General features: G+C 42.5%; 3 protein-coding genes across 3 annotated transcripts; 1 reads left to right on the top strand and 2 right to left on the bottom strand.

Annotated features, from left to right (window-relative positions):
- Positions 1–82: 82 nt before the first annotated feature.
- Positions 83–5,408, bottom strand: degs2 (delta(4)-desaturase, sphingolipid 2). The gene is made up of 3 exons (XM_068751984.1): positions 5,327–5,408; positions 1,894–2,636; positions 83–867 (listed from the first exon to the last, which is right to left on the bottom strand). Exons 1-3 carry the CDS (start codon positions 5,406–5,408, stop codon positions 724–726), a joined length of 969 nt encoding a protein of 322 aa, XP_068608085.1. The 3' UTR covers positions 83–723.
- A 564-nt stretch (positions 5,409–5,972) lies between these two features.
- On the top strand, positions 5,973–9,475 carry yy1a (YY1 transcription factor a). The gene is made up of 5 exons (XM_068751594.1): positions 5,973–6,661; positions 7,295–7,442; positions 7,650–7,710; positions 8,189–8,347; positions 8,480–9,475. Exons 1-5 carry the CDS (start codon positions 6,163–6,165, stop codon positions 8,660–8,662), a joined length of 1,050 nt encoding a protein of 349 aa, XP_068607695.1. The 5' UTR covers positions 5,973–6,162; the 3' UTR covers positions 8,663–9,475.
- Positions 9,476–9,556: 81 nt separating this feature from the next.
- Positions 9,557–14,872, bottom strand: tpp1 (tripeptidyl peptidase I). Its single transcript, XM_068751592.1, has 13 exons — positions 14,840–14,872; positions 14,502–14,576; positions 14,091–14,230; positions 13,742–13,892; positions 13,291–13,412; positions 13,005–13,189; positions 12,712–12,910; positions 12,396–12,584; positions 12,051–12,123; positions 11,788–11,908; positions 11,535–11,696; positions 10,742–10,867; positions 9,557–10,582 (listed from the first exon to the last, which is right to left on the bottom strand). Exons 1-13 carry the CDS (start codon positions 14,848–14,850, stop codon positions 10,442–10,444), a joined length of 1,695 nt encoding a protein of 564 aa, XP_068607693.1. The 5' UTR covers positions 14,851–14,872; the 3' UTR covers positions 9,557–10,441.
- Positions 14,873–15,215: the final 343 nt, after the last annotated feature.

The raw sequence follows: 15,215 nt of genomic DNA, 5'->3' as shown, positions 1-15,215 counted from the left end.
GGCAGCGTCACATTTTAACTCCATTCTAACAAAATACATGCACACTCAAAATGGGAAATCAAGAACAAACTTCATTCTTTAGTGATTCTTTTACTGTTTTTCAATATACAGCAGTGATTTAAATAGTAAAAACAGAGGTCACAACACATTATGTTGACCGCTTACAGTGGTAAATAATGCAGTAGCACTGATTTAATTGCCAGCTATGCTAAGAAGTCCGAAGGTCTGGGGTTATTAGCTGTCGTAGTGGGACCACTGTCAACACGACATTCAAAATTTACCTCCTTATAATCATTTCATAGTGTCTGTGTTCAAGTTTTTGTGCCTTGCATACATCATGAAAACCAAATGCCTCACATTTCAAAGTGACGCAGGCTAGAGACGAGGCTGAATTGCTGATGAATAAATCGGAACATTCCCAAAATAATGTAAATCTCTAAACCAGGGTTTTGCAGAGATGTCAACAGTTCTGTGGTCTGGCTTTTCAGGAATCACGAGAATATATACGAACATCGCAGAAGGATCATCATTTTGGCCTTCAGGATGACCACAGACGCCATTTCCTCACTGAGTTAGGATGAGGATATTCATTTTTACATATACTGACCAACCACAGTTCACACCGGGAAAAACACTTAAACTATAGAATAAAATTATATTTCCTAGTGGTCCGTAAGTTTTCACAAATGAAGTTCACACAAGCAAACACCATCAGCAACAGATCTATCCCTGCTTGTTCAGCTTGTACTTCCGTTTGATTCTGGCAAAGGGGCCAATGCTGTCGTCAAACACAAAGTCCCATAATACTCGGGTCCAGGAAGTGTGGTATGGCAGGAAGTCATAATACTCCGCTGCGATTTTCTTGACCTACCAGTAAAAAGAAAAAGAAAAATCACAATTGAGAAAACAAAAACAAGAGCATTAACTGTAAATCAAGTCACAGATGTCAAGTTAAAGAGTCATTTCAGGGTCAAAAAGAAGGCAGGAATTTTACGTCTTTGTTCAACAAGGAAAAATAAGTTTCTCCTCAATTACTTTGTCAAAAGTAGTTTCCTTTTTTATCCAGTACTGGTTAGAAAACAGAATCAGATCATTTCAACAAAACCTATCCAAAAAATGCGACTTGAATGCAGATCTTTGTAGACCAACTGAGCATGGTGCAAACAATATATTGAAAATAAGCTTCTTTTTTTTTACATATACAGTACACTCATAACTCATTCTGGATTTAAACTTGCATCAAATGTTTATAATGTTAGCACATTTGTTACATCATATTTTGTCTTGACAGTATTTAGAATTGAGCATTTTTTTATTCTTACTTTACAGCTTTATTTAATAAACAGTCAAGGCTCTTTTTCTTTCGTTGTATTTTTTACTTCATAATTACATAACACAGATACAGATACAAACCACTACTACCTGGACATTTACTCTGAAACTGTCAAGAACGTAACTTTGTGACTAACCTGTGGAATTTTGCAACATGTTTTTATGGTTGCATTTCAAAGTAAAAACCCTAAATATGTGTAACTGATTTCAGTGTGTACCGGTACTTGAATTGATCTCAGGGTTAAGAACATTCACACAGAGCCATTTGGCTCATGTTCTACTGGTGCGAGATATGCTGCAGCATATCAGCAATGCCTGATCTGTTATCTGATAAGTATTTGCAGTTGACCGAACAAATACATATTGTACATTTTGCAAGCAATTCATTTAGATATTGAAAGATGGGAGCGGCCCGTCTTATCTGAGCACTCCCAGTGGTGATGCAAGCATTGCGACTGTCCTCATTCTTTACCGCTCTAAAAATAACGGTGACAGAGTTAAAAATGAGTCCAATGTTTATAGATTTGAACTGTTAATGTGGTTAATCACAATTAGTCTCACCTTAGGTAGTTTGCTGCCAGGTATGCTCGGGAAGTCATGGTGCTCCATGTGATACCCGACATTGAAGGTAATACAGTTCAGTGGTCCATAGTAGGAATAGGTCTCGTGTCCCTTCAGGAACATGTAATGCTCAGCTATGAAATGTCCAGAGATGGGATGCAATCCCATACACAATACAGAACCTGCAATTAGGTAAACAATGGGCTTCAGGCCCCAAAGATAGAAGACAATCACGTTTACTATGAGCTGAACAACTGTATTTTGGATTTCTAACTGGCCCACTGGTTTAGGGTTGACAACCAATGGTCGAAGGGCGTAGAACAAGGGCTGGAGAACTAGCCAGAGAACCTTCCTGGTCGGGGTACAGAAGAACCATCCCTCAATGTCTGTAGGGATGTCGACATCCAGCTGGTCCCCACCCAGATACCGATGGTGGTCAACGTGGTACTTCTTAAAGGAGGCAGAGTAGGGCACCCCAATGGGCAGGTTGGCCCACATGGCAAACCAGCGGTTCCACTTGGCGAGCTTGTTGCCAAAAGCCACATTGTGAGAGATGTCATGGATAGCCAGAGTCAGCGAGTGGTTGATGCAGCCCCCAAAAACATAAGCCCAGAAGAAGATCCACTTCCAGGCAAGATCTTGGACCAGGTAGCAGGCCAGGAACTGTGTTACAACCATGCCAGATACCACCCACTTTAGCTGGGGGTCTGGGCCCATCAGAGACTTGATCTCTGGATATTTGGCTGAGGAGAGAAGTAAACAGAAAAGAGGGTCTGAGGTAAATCTGAAAAGCAATTGTGTAGGATAAAAAGATAGTTAAACTGGTTTCTCGACTGGATTCATGGTTATCAAGAGACACTGTCTTCAACTCGGTGTTGACTGGACACGGTCATACTGTGAAAAGATCCTGCACACCCCATTGAATACAATCAAGCTTGGAGTTTGCCATCATCCCTTCTCCTGGGAAAAGCCTGATTAATTGGCAGAGGTGTTGTTTTGCTGAGGGGCCCGAAACTAAGGGGAAAACAATGTCCCACAGCAACCCACTGCTGAATTATAGCTTTGGGTTGTTGAGAGTTTAGTTTATAGGACCTTAAATATTCCACTCATAGGAAATACAATAATAATAATACTTTATTTATATAGCGCTTTTCTGGAAATTCAAAGTCATTTTACATTTGTACATAAGATAAAAACAGAAAAGAAACACAGACAATAAAAAGTTAAAAGTTTAAAATTCAATAAAATGTAAAGAGTAAAATTATACATTAAAAGCAAAGGGTCTTGTTTGTTATATATCAAGCTGGTCACTCCTTGCATGTTACCAAATTATTAAAAGTTGGTGTAACAAATTCAGAAAGCATTTCGTTAGCCTAATAACATAATTGCCCAAGTCTTAGGCAATGATGGGCAATTATGCTATGAGGCTAACGATTCGTCCGAGGATCTGACTCCAACATGCATTAGATGGGTTATCACGTACCATTTGGCTAGTGCTCATGCAAATCTTGCCAGCTCCTTTGGTTTCAGCTCATTTGAGCAATGCTTTATGCAAACTGGGTCAAACACAATGAGAGCGCGATCATGGATGTGAACATGGAGATAAGAAAACACTGCTGAGAAGCAAACCTTACGTCCAACAATCAACAATGGTTCCTGGTGGACGTTTATTCCTGTCAAGAGCATGGATGAGACAATCTGGGAATTAATAAGAGATGGATAAGAAATCTGATCACCGCCTTGTAGGACCTGACATCAGATTTAAGACAAACAGATCTGAAAATCAAAGAATATCATGATTTGATGGCAGCATGTTGAATATTCCTTCTTTAAAAAAGGAAATATTAATACTACCAGATCTAAATAGATGTGAGACATGCTCAGATGGCCCTAAGGAAGATGACGCCGATGACGAACAAAGCAAAAAGTAATTGGACACAGGAGAAAAAGTGTTGAAACAATGGAAACAATGGAAATGTGGAAGGTCACTAAAGAAAGGTGAGAACACCATGAAAAGAAATGGCACCCAATCACTAATATTGAATGAGAAATTTGATGCCTGAAAAAAAGAAGAAGAAAAGCAACACGTGTGAAAAGGTTAGCATGGAAAGATAAAAGAGCCGACCTGGTGGAGCGGCCGATGCAACTGAAGCAGCAGCTCCAAGCAACCTACAAAGGGCCCGTCTTCAATATCACAAAAAGGGAAGTTTTGAACAAAACCTATTTGCAGTAGAAGATAGTTGGTCATAAATATTGCCTGCAATGCCAACACTATTCCAATCTCACAACAAATAAAGGAGATGGAAAACGGCAGAAGATAAAGCAGGAAAAATGTTGGACTCCATTACTTGCTTGAATTCCTTGACTTTACTGATAGATAATCCTCTCCCCCACACACCACCATTGAAATAAAGTTTAATTGGTAGCAAATCGGACTGATGAAATATTCAAAGTTGCCTTTTACTTTCACTGGTGTGATATAAATGACTGATTTACAGAGTGAAGAACAATAAAAATCTCACCTAATGTCAGTCAAACCACACAGCCTCTCCCATCAAAGCGGGGCATGGACCTTTCAGCTCTGTTGTCCTTTAAGATTAGTGATGCTCATAGAAATAGATATTCACAATTAACCCTAATAAATGCAGCTTAGGGGTCTGCCCTCTCAAACACTCGCAAAGGCTTTCCTCTTTCATGTATTGTTGCGTCTGTGTTTGCCATGAGCAACCAATGACTCTTGTTACCTGGCAGGCTCAGGGGGCATTGTTAGCTGCACCTCCTTTCAATGCCATTATTTCCCAACAAGTCAAGAAAAAAGAAGAGGTCCAGGAAAAAGAATGCTTCATTCAAAAATGGCTAAACGTCAGTGCAATTTTCAAGCAAATCTCTATCAATTATCTGGCAATTAATGCATCCAGTTCCTATTGTAAGTGGTGCCTAGGTCAAATGTTATGACTTTTTTCTGTTTATACTCCCTTTCCAAAAAGAAAGAGACATTTCCTTCAATAGTCATGGAAATAATGTAAAGAACCTTTCCAGGTCAGTATAAGAGGAAGCACTTCCAGAAGCACCTGTTTGACAAACTGTTTAATTTAAAGTAAATGAGCTTTACTTTTAAAATGTGAAGTTCTAATAAGATTTACCTGTAGGCTTCTTCAGAAGAGAAGCACATCAGTCTGAGCAATTTTTTTTTGTCTCTTTTGTTTCCCAGTCAAGTCACCTGCTGCCTTTCTCCTTATCGTTAAGCAACAGGCGGTGAACAGGTTTAACCGGCTATGACTTTATGAGCAGGTTGTGGTCAGAAGAGAGAAAAAACCTCATTCAACGCTTTCATTATAGTACAAACTACCTCACCATCTAACGCGCTAGATTCCTTATTGGTTGTATTATTACACCGTGCACTTTGATGAATTTTTTTTAATTTATTTCTTACCTAGAATTTCCTTTCTTCTGGAAGTGTGCGGCTGGTCATTGTACACCCATTCAAAGTCGTCTCTTACTATCGATTTCCCCATGATGGCTGGTCCTCGGGATGAAGCAGTGTGGCGTTATTTGTGTCACCAGAGTATCGGGGCACACCCACTAACACAGGTAGAGGGCTGCAGGTGTAAGGTGCGAGTGAAGCTCCTCCCCCAAGGCGGAGGGAGACAAAGGCTGGTTGAACGCCTCACGTTGCGTTCTCTCTCTCTTTTACTTACGAATATTAACCAGTAGGAGTTAGTTCAAAGCGAACACAAAAGAAAATACAGTCCAGACACTTTTGCTTTACTATTTATTTATTGAAAAAATAATCTTGATGTAAAGCTTTTTCAGAAACAGTGTGTATTTCTTTTCTTTTGTTTTTACAATGTAGCAGAGGCGCCTATTAAATATCACATTCAAGTAAATATAATTATTGACAATATAAATCAATCATGTTTTAGCTTTCAAATCGTTTCAGCGGGCAGGACAAGTCGCCAGTTCATTAAGAACGACTGGATACTTTTAGAATAAAATAAGAGCTCTTCGTCACATGATAGACGTGTTTTCACATTTTTATGAAACTTTAAATTTGTCAATAAAGTTTTACAGATGATGTTTATTTTCCCCGTGACTATATCCAAATCTCACGAGACTTCATATGTGGAACACTGTGGCGACGAGAGCACGGTAATAGAGAGTTGTTGTCGGAGGGGGAGGGGGAAAGGCTGAGTGGAGACGGGAAGGCAAACGAGAGTTTAAAAAAAAAAAAAAACTAGCATACAAGAAGGAGGAAACACAAATGATAGCATGGCGTCGGGGGACACCCTGTATATAGAAACGGACGGGTCAGAAATGCCAGCCGAAATAGTGGAACTACACGAAATCGAAGTAGAGACCATCGAGACCACAGTTGTTGGAGACGACGGAGACCATCAGCCCATGATCGCCTTGCAGCCTCTGGACTCGGACGATCCGGACTGCATGCATCCGCACCAGGAGGTGATTCTGGTGCAAACAAGAGAGGAGGTCGTGGGCGAGGACGATTCCGAACTGCACACGGATGACGGTTACGAGGACCAAATCCTCATCCCGGTGCCCGCTGTGGAGGATGACTTTATCGAACAGACTCTCGTTACCGTCGCCGGGAGAAGCTCCTCGACCAGCCGGATGAAGCGAGCTGGAGGCGGAAAGAAAGCGGGCAAAAAGAGCTACCTGCGAGGGGGTGACATGGGCAGGAAATGGGAGCAGAAGCAGGTCCAGATAAAGACGCTGGAGGGGGAGTTCTCGGTAACTATGTGGGCTTCGGGTAAGTTCAGAGTCCCGAGTGAGTTCCTGCAAGCTGCTTTCTCTCTTTGTCCTCGCACGCGTGGCCGGGCCCAGTTTGCGGCCTTGTCCGCCACTAAACTGGGACTTATTTCTCAACCCCGAGCCACCGCGACTTCATTTGAAATGTTTTTGTTTTTATGGGAAGCCATGTTTTATGTGTCAATGGGCGCCGCCATATTTCCCCTGTCTACGAAAGTATGGCGGCCCGAAAAAATGGCGTTTATTTGGGCCGACGAAGATGGCGGCGAGCGTGGGACTGAGTGCGAGCTGGCTCCGCTAGGCCGCTGTGGCGCAGTTCAGCTCCAGCGCGGCGGTGCGTTCAGGCGTCCCTCGTAATTTATAAACGCTTGTGTTTAAAATGCACTTTACCTTCGTGTCGTTATAATTAATAAATAAGAATTTATTAATTATTTAGAGGATATTTAATTAACATGGAAAAAATGTTTGTTTGGGCACATTTTTTTTTTTTAATGTATTTATTTATGGCATGTGAGGGTTTGGAAGATGCGGATATCAGGAAAGCTGATATTTAGCTCCAAAATGTTAAATTATTTTGTTCCAAGGTGATGATGCACTGTTTTTGAATTTTTGACACGCCTGTTTCCTCATTCAGATGACAAGAAGGATATAGACCACGAGGAGCAAATTATTGGTGAAAACTCTCCGGATTATTCCGAATACATGACCGGGAAGAAGCTTCCTCCTGGAGGAATCCCGGGCATCGACTTGTCAGACCCCAAACAGCTGGCAGAGTTCGCCAGGTACGAGTCAGTGTCTTTGGGTCGCAATGACATCATGAAAACGTCAGTAAGAGGTTCATTGTCAAAATCCATCATGGTGCAGTTATGACTAAGGTGTTATTAAATTCTTTTTTTCTCTCTCACTGTTGGTAAAGTGATCAGATGATTTCTTTTTTTTTTTTGGCCCAATCCATAACACGTTTCATCCAGAATGATGTTTTGTTTCAGAATGAAACCAAGAAAAGTAAAAGAAGACGATGCACCTCGCACAATAGCTTGTCCGCACAAAGTGAGTAGAGATGTGTGGGTGTCATACTTTTAGTGTGCAGTACTACGGAAAGATGAGAGATAAATGCATCAACGGATACTTGCTCAGTTGTTTGGAGTATATTTTAAGATTCGCTTTAAAAAATCAAGGCTAAATGTTCTGGTTTGTGAAGGTGGTTCTTCGGTCTTTTTTCTTTTAGTCGAATAAAATGTCCTAAATCGGACCTTTCATGCGTTCCTCAGATTTGCATGGATTGTCATGTTTCTATTTTTGCACCAAATGCCTGTATTCGGCTTCATACTTGCATGTGTCGGTGCTCTTGTGCATGCTAACATACACTGTTTATTTATTCTGAAATTATACTAATCATTTGTAAAGCTTCGAATAACATTTCCTCTTGCATTAAATACTGGATGTAAGGGACATTTATTTCTGATTAACTTACTGCTGTTAAAGCTACCCCGAGTTTTCATCTTAACCCTCGTTGTCTTTCTATTAGGGATGCACCAAGATGTTCAGGGACAACTCGGCAATGAGGAAGCACTTGCATACCCATGGGCCTCGCGTGCACGTCTGCGCGGAGTGTGGCAAAGCCTTCGTTGAAAGTTCAAAGCTTAAGAGGCATCAACTTGTGCACACGGGAGAGAAACCCTTCCAGGTGAGGCCCCTTCTCCGTTCGGGTGGTGGGGGCTGCGTAGAAACCCGGTTGTTGCATGAAATGGCTGTCGGTGATGGCGGCCTTTACAGACGTACTACGTGCACGCTTTAACTCGATCTCTTGTGTCTCCAGTGCACGTTCGAGGGCTGCGGCAAGCGGTTCTCTCTGGACTTTAACTTGCGCACACACGTTCGTATTCACACCGGAGATCGCCCATACGTGTGTCCCTTTGATGGCTGCAACAAAAAGTTTGCCCAGTCAACCAACCTGAAGTCTCACATCCTCACGCACGCCAAAGCCAAAAACAGCCAGTGAACTGGCCGGCTGCAACGCGAGCATGCGGCGGAATCTCCGTGGCCCGCGCTGGCGTGAGACGTCTCCTTTTTATCACGTGTACACGGACAAAAGGCTTAAACAGAGAAACTACTTTTTTCCTCAGACTTTTTGATAAACGTTAGACTTGGCGGTTTGAACAAAGACCAGGTTGAAAACCCCGACACCCCCCCCCCCCCCCCCCTCAGGCATCCGACCACACTGTGGCGCTACCAGGATGAAACGGCTTAGTTTCTTCTTGTGAAGATGTTAATTCATGGACCTTCTCCTAAAAAAAACTTATTTATGCTGTAACAGCCAGTTAAAAAAAATTGTTTTGCAATTGACACATTTTCAATTTTGTGCCCCCCCCCCCCCAAAAGTGTGCATATTGTACACGGTTTGACACGCGCTGTGTGTTGCTGTATGTAGTGAGGTTGTCCCTGTAACTCTTCATAGAAGAGGCTTCAGTTTGCTTTACTTTTCCCATCCTCCTTGTTCGAAGAGGAGCTCCTGACGCAGGTTTCTTGGAGTACTTGCATTTTGTACAAGGAAGCAAGTAATGTAGATAGTAGCCACGTGATTTTCAATAGTTATCACTGATTAAAGTGTGTCCTCCCTTGCACTACCGATACAGAAAATGTCATTTGTTCAGCTGGTAGTGAAAGCCAAACCCATAATTTAAATTATTTAGAATATTTGAGTGGCATTGTCTGACATGAATTGTTAAAACCTTGGGCACATGTGTTTATTTTTACTGGGATGTGGGGCTTTCTTCAGTACTGCTCTATATTTATAAAGAACGTTTCAAACTAATGAGTCTGTGGAATCAGTGAATGTGTTGATATTGACGATAAATGTATACAGTGCTGAAAAATGACTTCCTTTGATGTTTACAGTGAGCCAACCTTTCAGGCTGAGGGTTCACCTTTGAAGGAAGTCATTAACTCTACGCATTGATGGAATGGGAAAATAGAATAAAAGTTGTGTTCTGCGTAAACAAGCCGGACACGTTACAGGTGGTCAGGGAAAGTCAGAATTGGCATTGGAGGAATCTTTTTCTGTCATTTCGTTTATTTCGCCATGTCAGTCCAGGACTGCAAATTATTTTCAGTACAGATCAATCTGACAGTAAAGTGTCTGAAAATGAAAATCAAAAAAAACCCTCCAAAGATTTATTATATATAAAATGCATTAAATGAAAGGTTTGACATTGAACACAGCCTGGTATACAGCTCTGAGAATGGCTTTACTACTGATTCAGGATAGTCCTGAACAATAATCAGGCAGTTTCAAGTCCAGCCCAGGCTCCTCACATTCAGTAAATAGATCTGAAAGTGAAAAACTAAAATGCGACAGTGCTGGTGGGAATGAATCACTGATCCCACATATTAGTGCGTTCGCAGCTGCAGAGAAAACACATTTTTCTTTAGGACTGTGTATGCAAGTACAGTGCTGTGCTGTTTGTTCCTAGTGCATAACCACTTCACTTGAAAAGCAGAAACAAGCAATTACATCAAAAACCGCCACCAACCATGAACTAAAAATATTTGATGAAACACTTCTAGAGACTTTTGGAAAGATCAAAATCACGCAAACAAAGGGAATCAAGCATTTCCTTAACAGAAGTGAGGTTGATGATTCAAAAAAATATTTCTCTATGTTTGGAATAATGCCACATTTCAACCTCATAACAATAAAACAGGCAGCAAGTTTAGAGTCTGAATGTGGAGAACGCGTTTTCCGAGCATGCAGAACCCTCGCGGTTTAGGCTGAAGGCTTTCATTCAGAAAGCAGGACAGCCAGCAGTGCAGGGTAGTTGGGCGTCCCCCAGCCTGTGACGGGGTCCCACGATGGGGCCGCACAGAAACCTCGACCCTGAACCTGTTCATCCAGACAGCTCAAGTGGCATCCTTCAGTCACCTAAAGACGAGGAAGCAAAAATACGTTACAAATACACGCAGTGGCCTCTTTCTGAAACGCCGGTACAGTTTAATAATGTTAATTATTACATCTACAATTCCATTCTATCACTATGGAATAAATCTGGGCGAGGCTTCAGTGTGATGTGATGGAACGTACATCGAAGAGGGCCTGTCCTTGGAGCTTGTAGAGGCGAGGGTTGAAGAAGCCCAGGACAGGAAGGCCCTTCAGCAGCCGCCGGTCATTAATGAGAGACAGCACGCCTCCAACCACAGGGGTTGATGCCTGCGAGAGAGACAAGCACATCATTAGAAAATATTAAATGAGTCATTTACATGTGACTAACTGCCTGTTTTATCACAACGCCGCCCTACGAAAGGAGTAACTACGCAAACAAGTGGAGTAGAAGGGTTTACTTTTTACAGCTCGCTGGCATAACGCTTTAAAAATGTTATGTCTTTTTGATTGTGAAAAACAAAATGAGCCAATAGTAAGAAAAATTGTTAGATAAATGCGTTCTTTCAGTTTTCTAGTGGAAGAAACACTTGATACAAACGCATTTCTAACCCGATATTTAAGCCGTCTTGGGACAAACGTCTGATCGGAGATTATTTTGAATCACTACGTTCCTTTCTATCAAATAGGAATGTTATAATGGCTCAAATGTGAGACAGCAATAATACTTACAGCCTCAATGCTTACAATCAATCACGTTAAACGTATTCGTTTCAACAGGTATTTGAGTCTATTTCAAATGGGTTGTTGTAAATTCATGTACAACTTCATAGATTAAATGTCACTTAACATGTAGACAGGCCAAATATTTTGTTGTCGGTTTTTGCACACTTTGGTTCATTTATCTCTGCATACGTTTAAACCTTTTATATTGTTGTGCATGCGTTTCTTTCTCCAGCCTATCTAGCTAAAGTATATATATATATGTATATCCTACCGAGGTCCCAGACACCCAGGGTATGGGTATTCTGTTGGTGACCACCCAGTAGTTATCAGACAGGGCAGCCATGTCTGGATAGGCTCTGCCGCTGGTGTTGAAATACGACGGCGGTGGGAGGGACGCCGCTCCAGTCTTGAGATACGCATTCACAGCGCTGACCTGCAGAAACGCAAATACACAGTGTCGGTGATGCGTCTACAAAAAAAAAAAAAAACGAGCAACAAAACATCCAAGGACACTGAATTATTACCTGGTAGTCGGGCATCCTGAAGGCATTGCTGAAGCCGCCTCCACTGATGTAATCCGTAACTTCAGATGTGACTTTAAACGGGTTTTTGAAGGAGGTTCCTCCCACCGTGGTGACATATGGGCTGAGAGCGCGAAGTAGAGCGATAGATGTTTAGTGACTGTTTGTCAAGCATGTTCAGGAGTACATGCCGGAAAAATATCTCATGTTCAACAGTGCAGAAATGGGGGGGGGGGGGGGGGGGTTACTGTAAAAACATGCTGTACCTTGAGGCAGGAAAACTTGGTCTGAAGGCATTGTTCTCTTTATCCAAATGTTTGCATCCTGCACCACTATCACCTGAACATGAATACATATTTCACAGAGCTTGACATCAGATGATCATGCATTTTAAATCTAAAGTAGAATGCACCGGCTGCGGGACATATCCCAGCTCTTCTATAGATTAGAACAGGAAACGAGAGAAGTCACAGACGTTCGAAAACTGTAGCTGTTAAAAGTTTATAAGGCTGAAGCCGTTCTGTCGACGCAGAGAGGACTCAGACGTGGTGGAGATTCATGTTGATTGAAGTTCCTCCTGACAAACGGGGGGGGGGTTCGTCTTCACTCACCGGAAGCAAAGAGCAAAGACATTCCCCTGACTCCAGCCTTCATGAACTCTGTGTTGATGCGCGTCATGTACGCAGTGGACAGGCTGTCCTCATCGTCCCCGTAGCTGATGGTGTGGACCCAGGGCAGGTCGGAAGCGTTGCTAAGCAACACGATCCACTGCAGGAAGGGCTCCTGGGATTCATGGCGACCTGGAAGAGAATGAGGAAAGCAGGGGTGAGATTTGATGGAGTTACAATGTGGAACATTGAGCCACTTTTAAGATTTACGGTTCACGTTTCCACACCAACACGGGACCGAAGCCTCACTCTCTCCTACCTCGAATAGTGAAGACCCATGTAGGGATGTTTGCCCCTGTGCTCATGATGTACTCGACATCCAGGCTGGCCTCCAGGCCGGCCTTTCCTGCTCCCTGAGTCCCCACTATCCGGTCTACCTGAGAGAGGTGCTGGAAGCTTCTGCCAAATAAGCTCATGAACTCATCCAGGTCTGCAGGATGGTAATACTGCTCCAAGAACTAGATGAGAAAACAGCCGGCGTAGAGTGACGAGCACACAAAGCTATGCTGGATCGATCCTGCCCGGGACGATGCACTAAATAAGAGCCCTCACCTGAGCTACAGCCTGGCTGTTGTTCTGAGCCGCTCCCACGTCAGTCGCCGTGAGGTTATAGCGCTTCCTCAAGACGGCGGGAGTCACCCCGAGGTGAAACCCTGCTTTTGAACGATTTTTCCTGATGGAGTAGGCTTTGGAATAATCCTGTCGCCCTTTGGGAGGGAAGCGGTGAAGCCCTCCAACTATGGGGAGGGAGGGGGTTGACATCCAGCATCGTTAGTTAACATCCAACTAAAAGCATAAATGGATCTTTAAAGTTTGCAACTTGAGAAATGGTTCTGACCGAAGTCCAGGTGTTGATGAATGTCGTCACTGACAGAATATGGAGAGGATGACCTCACCACAGACTGGCCATCTCGGATGTAATGGTGGAACTTACTGCCTGAAAGCAACGATTCTGCAACCCTTAATGCACAAAAATAAAAAAGTCTGTTTCAATCTAAATGTCTACAAATCCCCAAATCTAGCGTCCGTCATAAGAGACAGTTTTGCGTTCAGAAACTCTCTCAATATACAATTGCTTAACCACCAACAGAAAGTAAACTGTTAGGAAGCAATGGCTTCGATTGTTGCTTTGATTTTTATTCAGTAGCCACACAAAGAAGAAGCATCTCCACAAGACATGGCTTTCGCATGGTGCACAAAAACAAGGAACTTATGCAGAAGACTGGTGTCGAGAGCAAGTAAACATTATTGCTGGGTAAGCGTAAAAGAAAAAGAAAAGATACGCTTACTCTGCCGTTATGCTGCACTGTAAAAAGTCCTGCGTGTGAACAGTCAGGCAGTTTTTAATCCCATGGCTCCCGAGCCAGCGATGCACCACTTTCTGGGTCAGTTCAGACGGACGCACGAGAGAGGACACGTCCTCCAGGGTGAGGTATTTACCTGCGGATCACAGAACATGCCTCAGTCACGCTGGCATTAACATAGACAGATTCAGAAACGGTGAGAGAATTAAGGTCATTTCTTCAGGATATGCTCTACATGATGGACGAGAAAAATGGACTCAGCATCCCAAATAAGCATCTTAAGTACATGTCTAGTTTCCTCAGGACAACCTGCGCCTTTTAGACAGAGTCCTACCGTACTGAGCCGAGTCGGGGTCGGACACCCGTCTTAGTGTTTCCTCCAGAAGCGCAATGTTCTGCTGCTTTAGGGCAAAGGTGAGCTGCAGCTCCTGTTTGGGGTCAACCCGACCCACACGAGTCCAGTCGTCTGGCATCCTGGGAAAAGATTCAAACTTAATCTGTGTAACAGAATAAATATGAAATAAAGCAAGCAGTTCAGACTTTCAAATGTTTTCATGACTTGGATGTGATTCTTCAGTTAACCTTTATATATATTAATGTCACAGTAATTTCATTTTTGCCCAATCCTGAGGTAGAAATGAGAAAAATCTGTAGGCTCGACTTTGACTTTGAACAAGGCCGGATCCAAACATGATTAATTACACATATGAGAGATAAGACAAAGGCTCAGAGTGGATTTTCTCACAGAACATCTTGGTCAGGTTCTAGATATCCACTCCAGACCAGTGGGCTGAATAACAAGGGTATGGAGAAGGTCAGTCTGCAGCATGAGAAATAAAACATCAGGTTACAGAGTAGAATAAACACGCGTCTTATTTAGCTGGGACATTTTTAAGCACGCCCTTCCGTGTATAATATTGAGGCCAACAGATCAGTCTCAAAGTGACCCGATCAAGAGTCAGCTGATAGCGGTGGATTTGTTTTATTAATAATTCTGAATGTATAAATACTATTTAAAAAATATTAGTACACATTTTTGTCTAAAACATCCGCCTTTTAACTCTTTTATCTCGTTTAACTCACAGCGCGCTCATTGCGTCCTCCGTTCGCAGCTGCAGTCTTCGACGAGTTGTGTTGTGCGGTGGGGGGGGGTAAACGGAAGCGGCTGTCACGTGACAGTTCTGTCATGTGACTTTGATGATTTATTTAAAGAACTTCCGTGAGTGCTTTGTTTTGTTTTCATTTCTTTTAGGATTCATAATTCTGTATTCCTTTTTCACCAAACCTCAGATGTCCGTAAATTAAGTTGTATAAAACAATGAGACTCTGATCGATGAGTCTGATCATTGATCTGTGGTGAAGTCCCGAGAATAAATCTGTTGGATCCCCTTGTTAATTAAAGGGATGATAAGAAACATCATATAATGGATTAGAAATCTTGGAAAAATCTATTTCTTCT

The sequence above is a fragment of the Brachionichthys hirsutus genome, chromosome 18, assembly GCF_040956055.1.
Source record: "Brachionichthys hirsutus isolate HB-005 chromosome 18, CSIRO-AGI_Bhir_v1, whole genome shotgun sequence".
Taxonomy (NCBI): Eukaryota; Metazoa; Chordata; class Actinopteri; order Lophiiformes; family Brachionichthyidae; genus Brachionichthys; species Brachionichthys hirsutus.
Note: the sequence above shows the minus strand (reverse complement) of the source record. Positions and strands in the feature narration are given on the sequence as shown.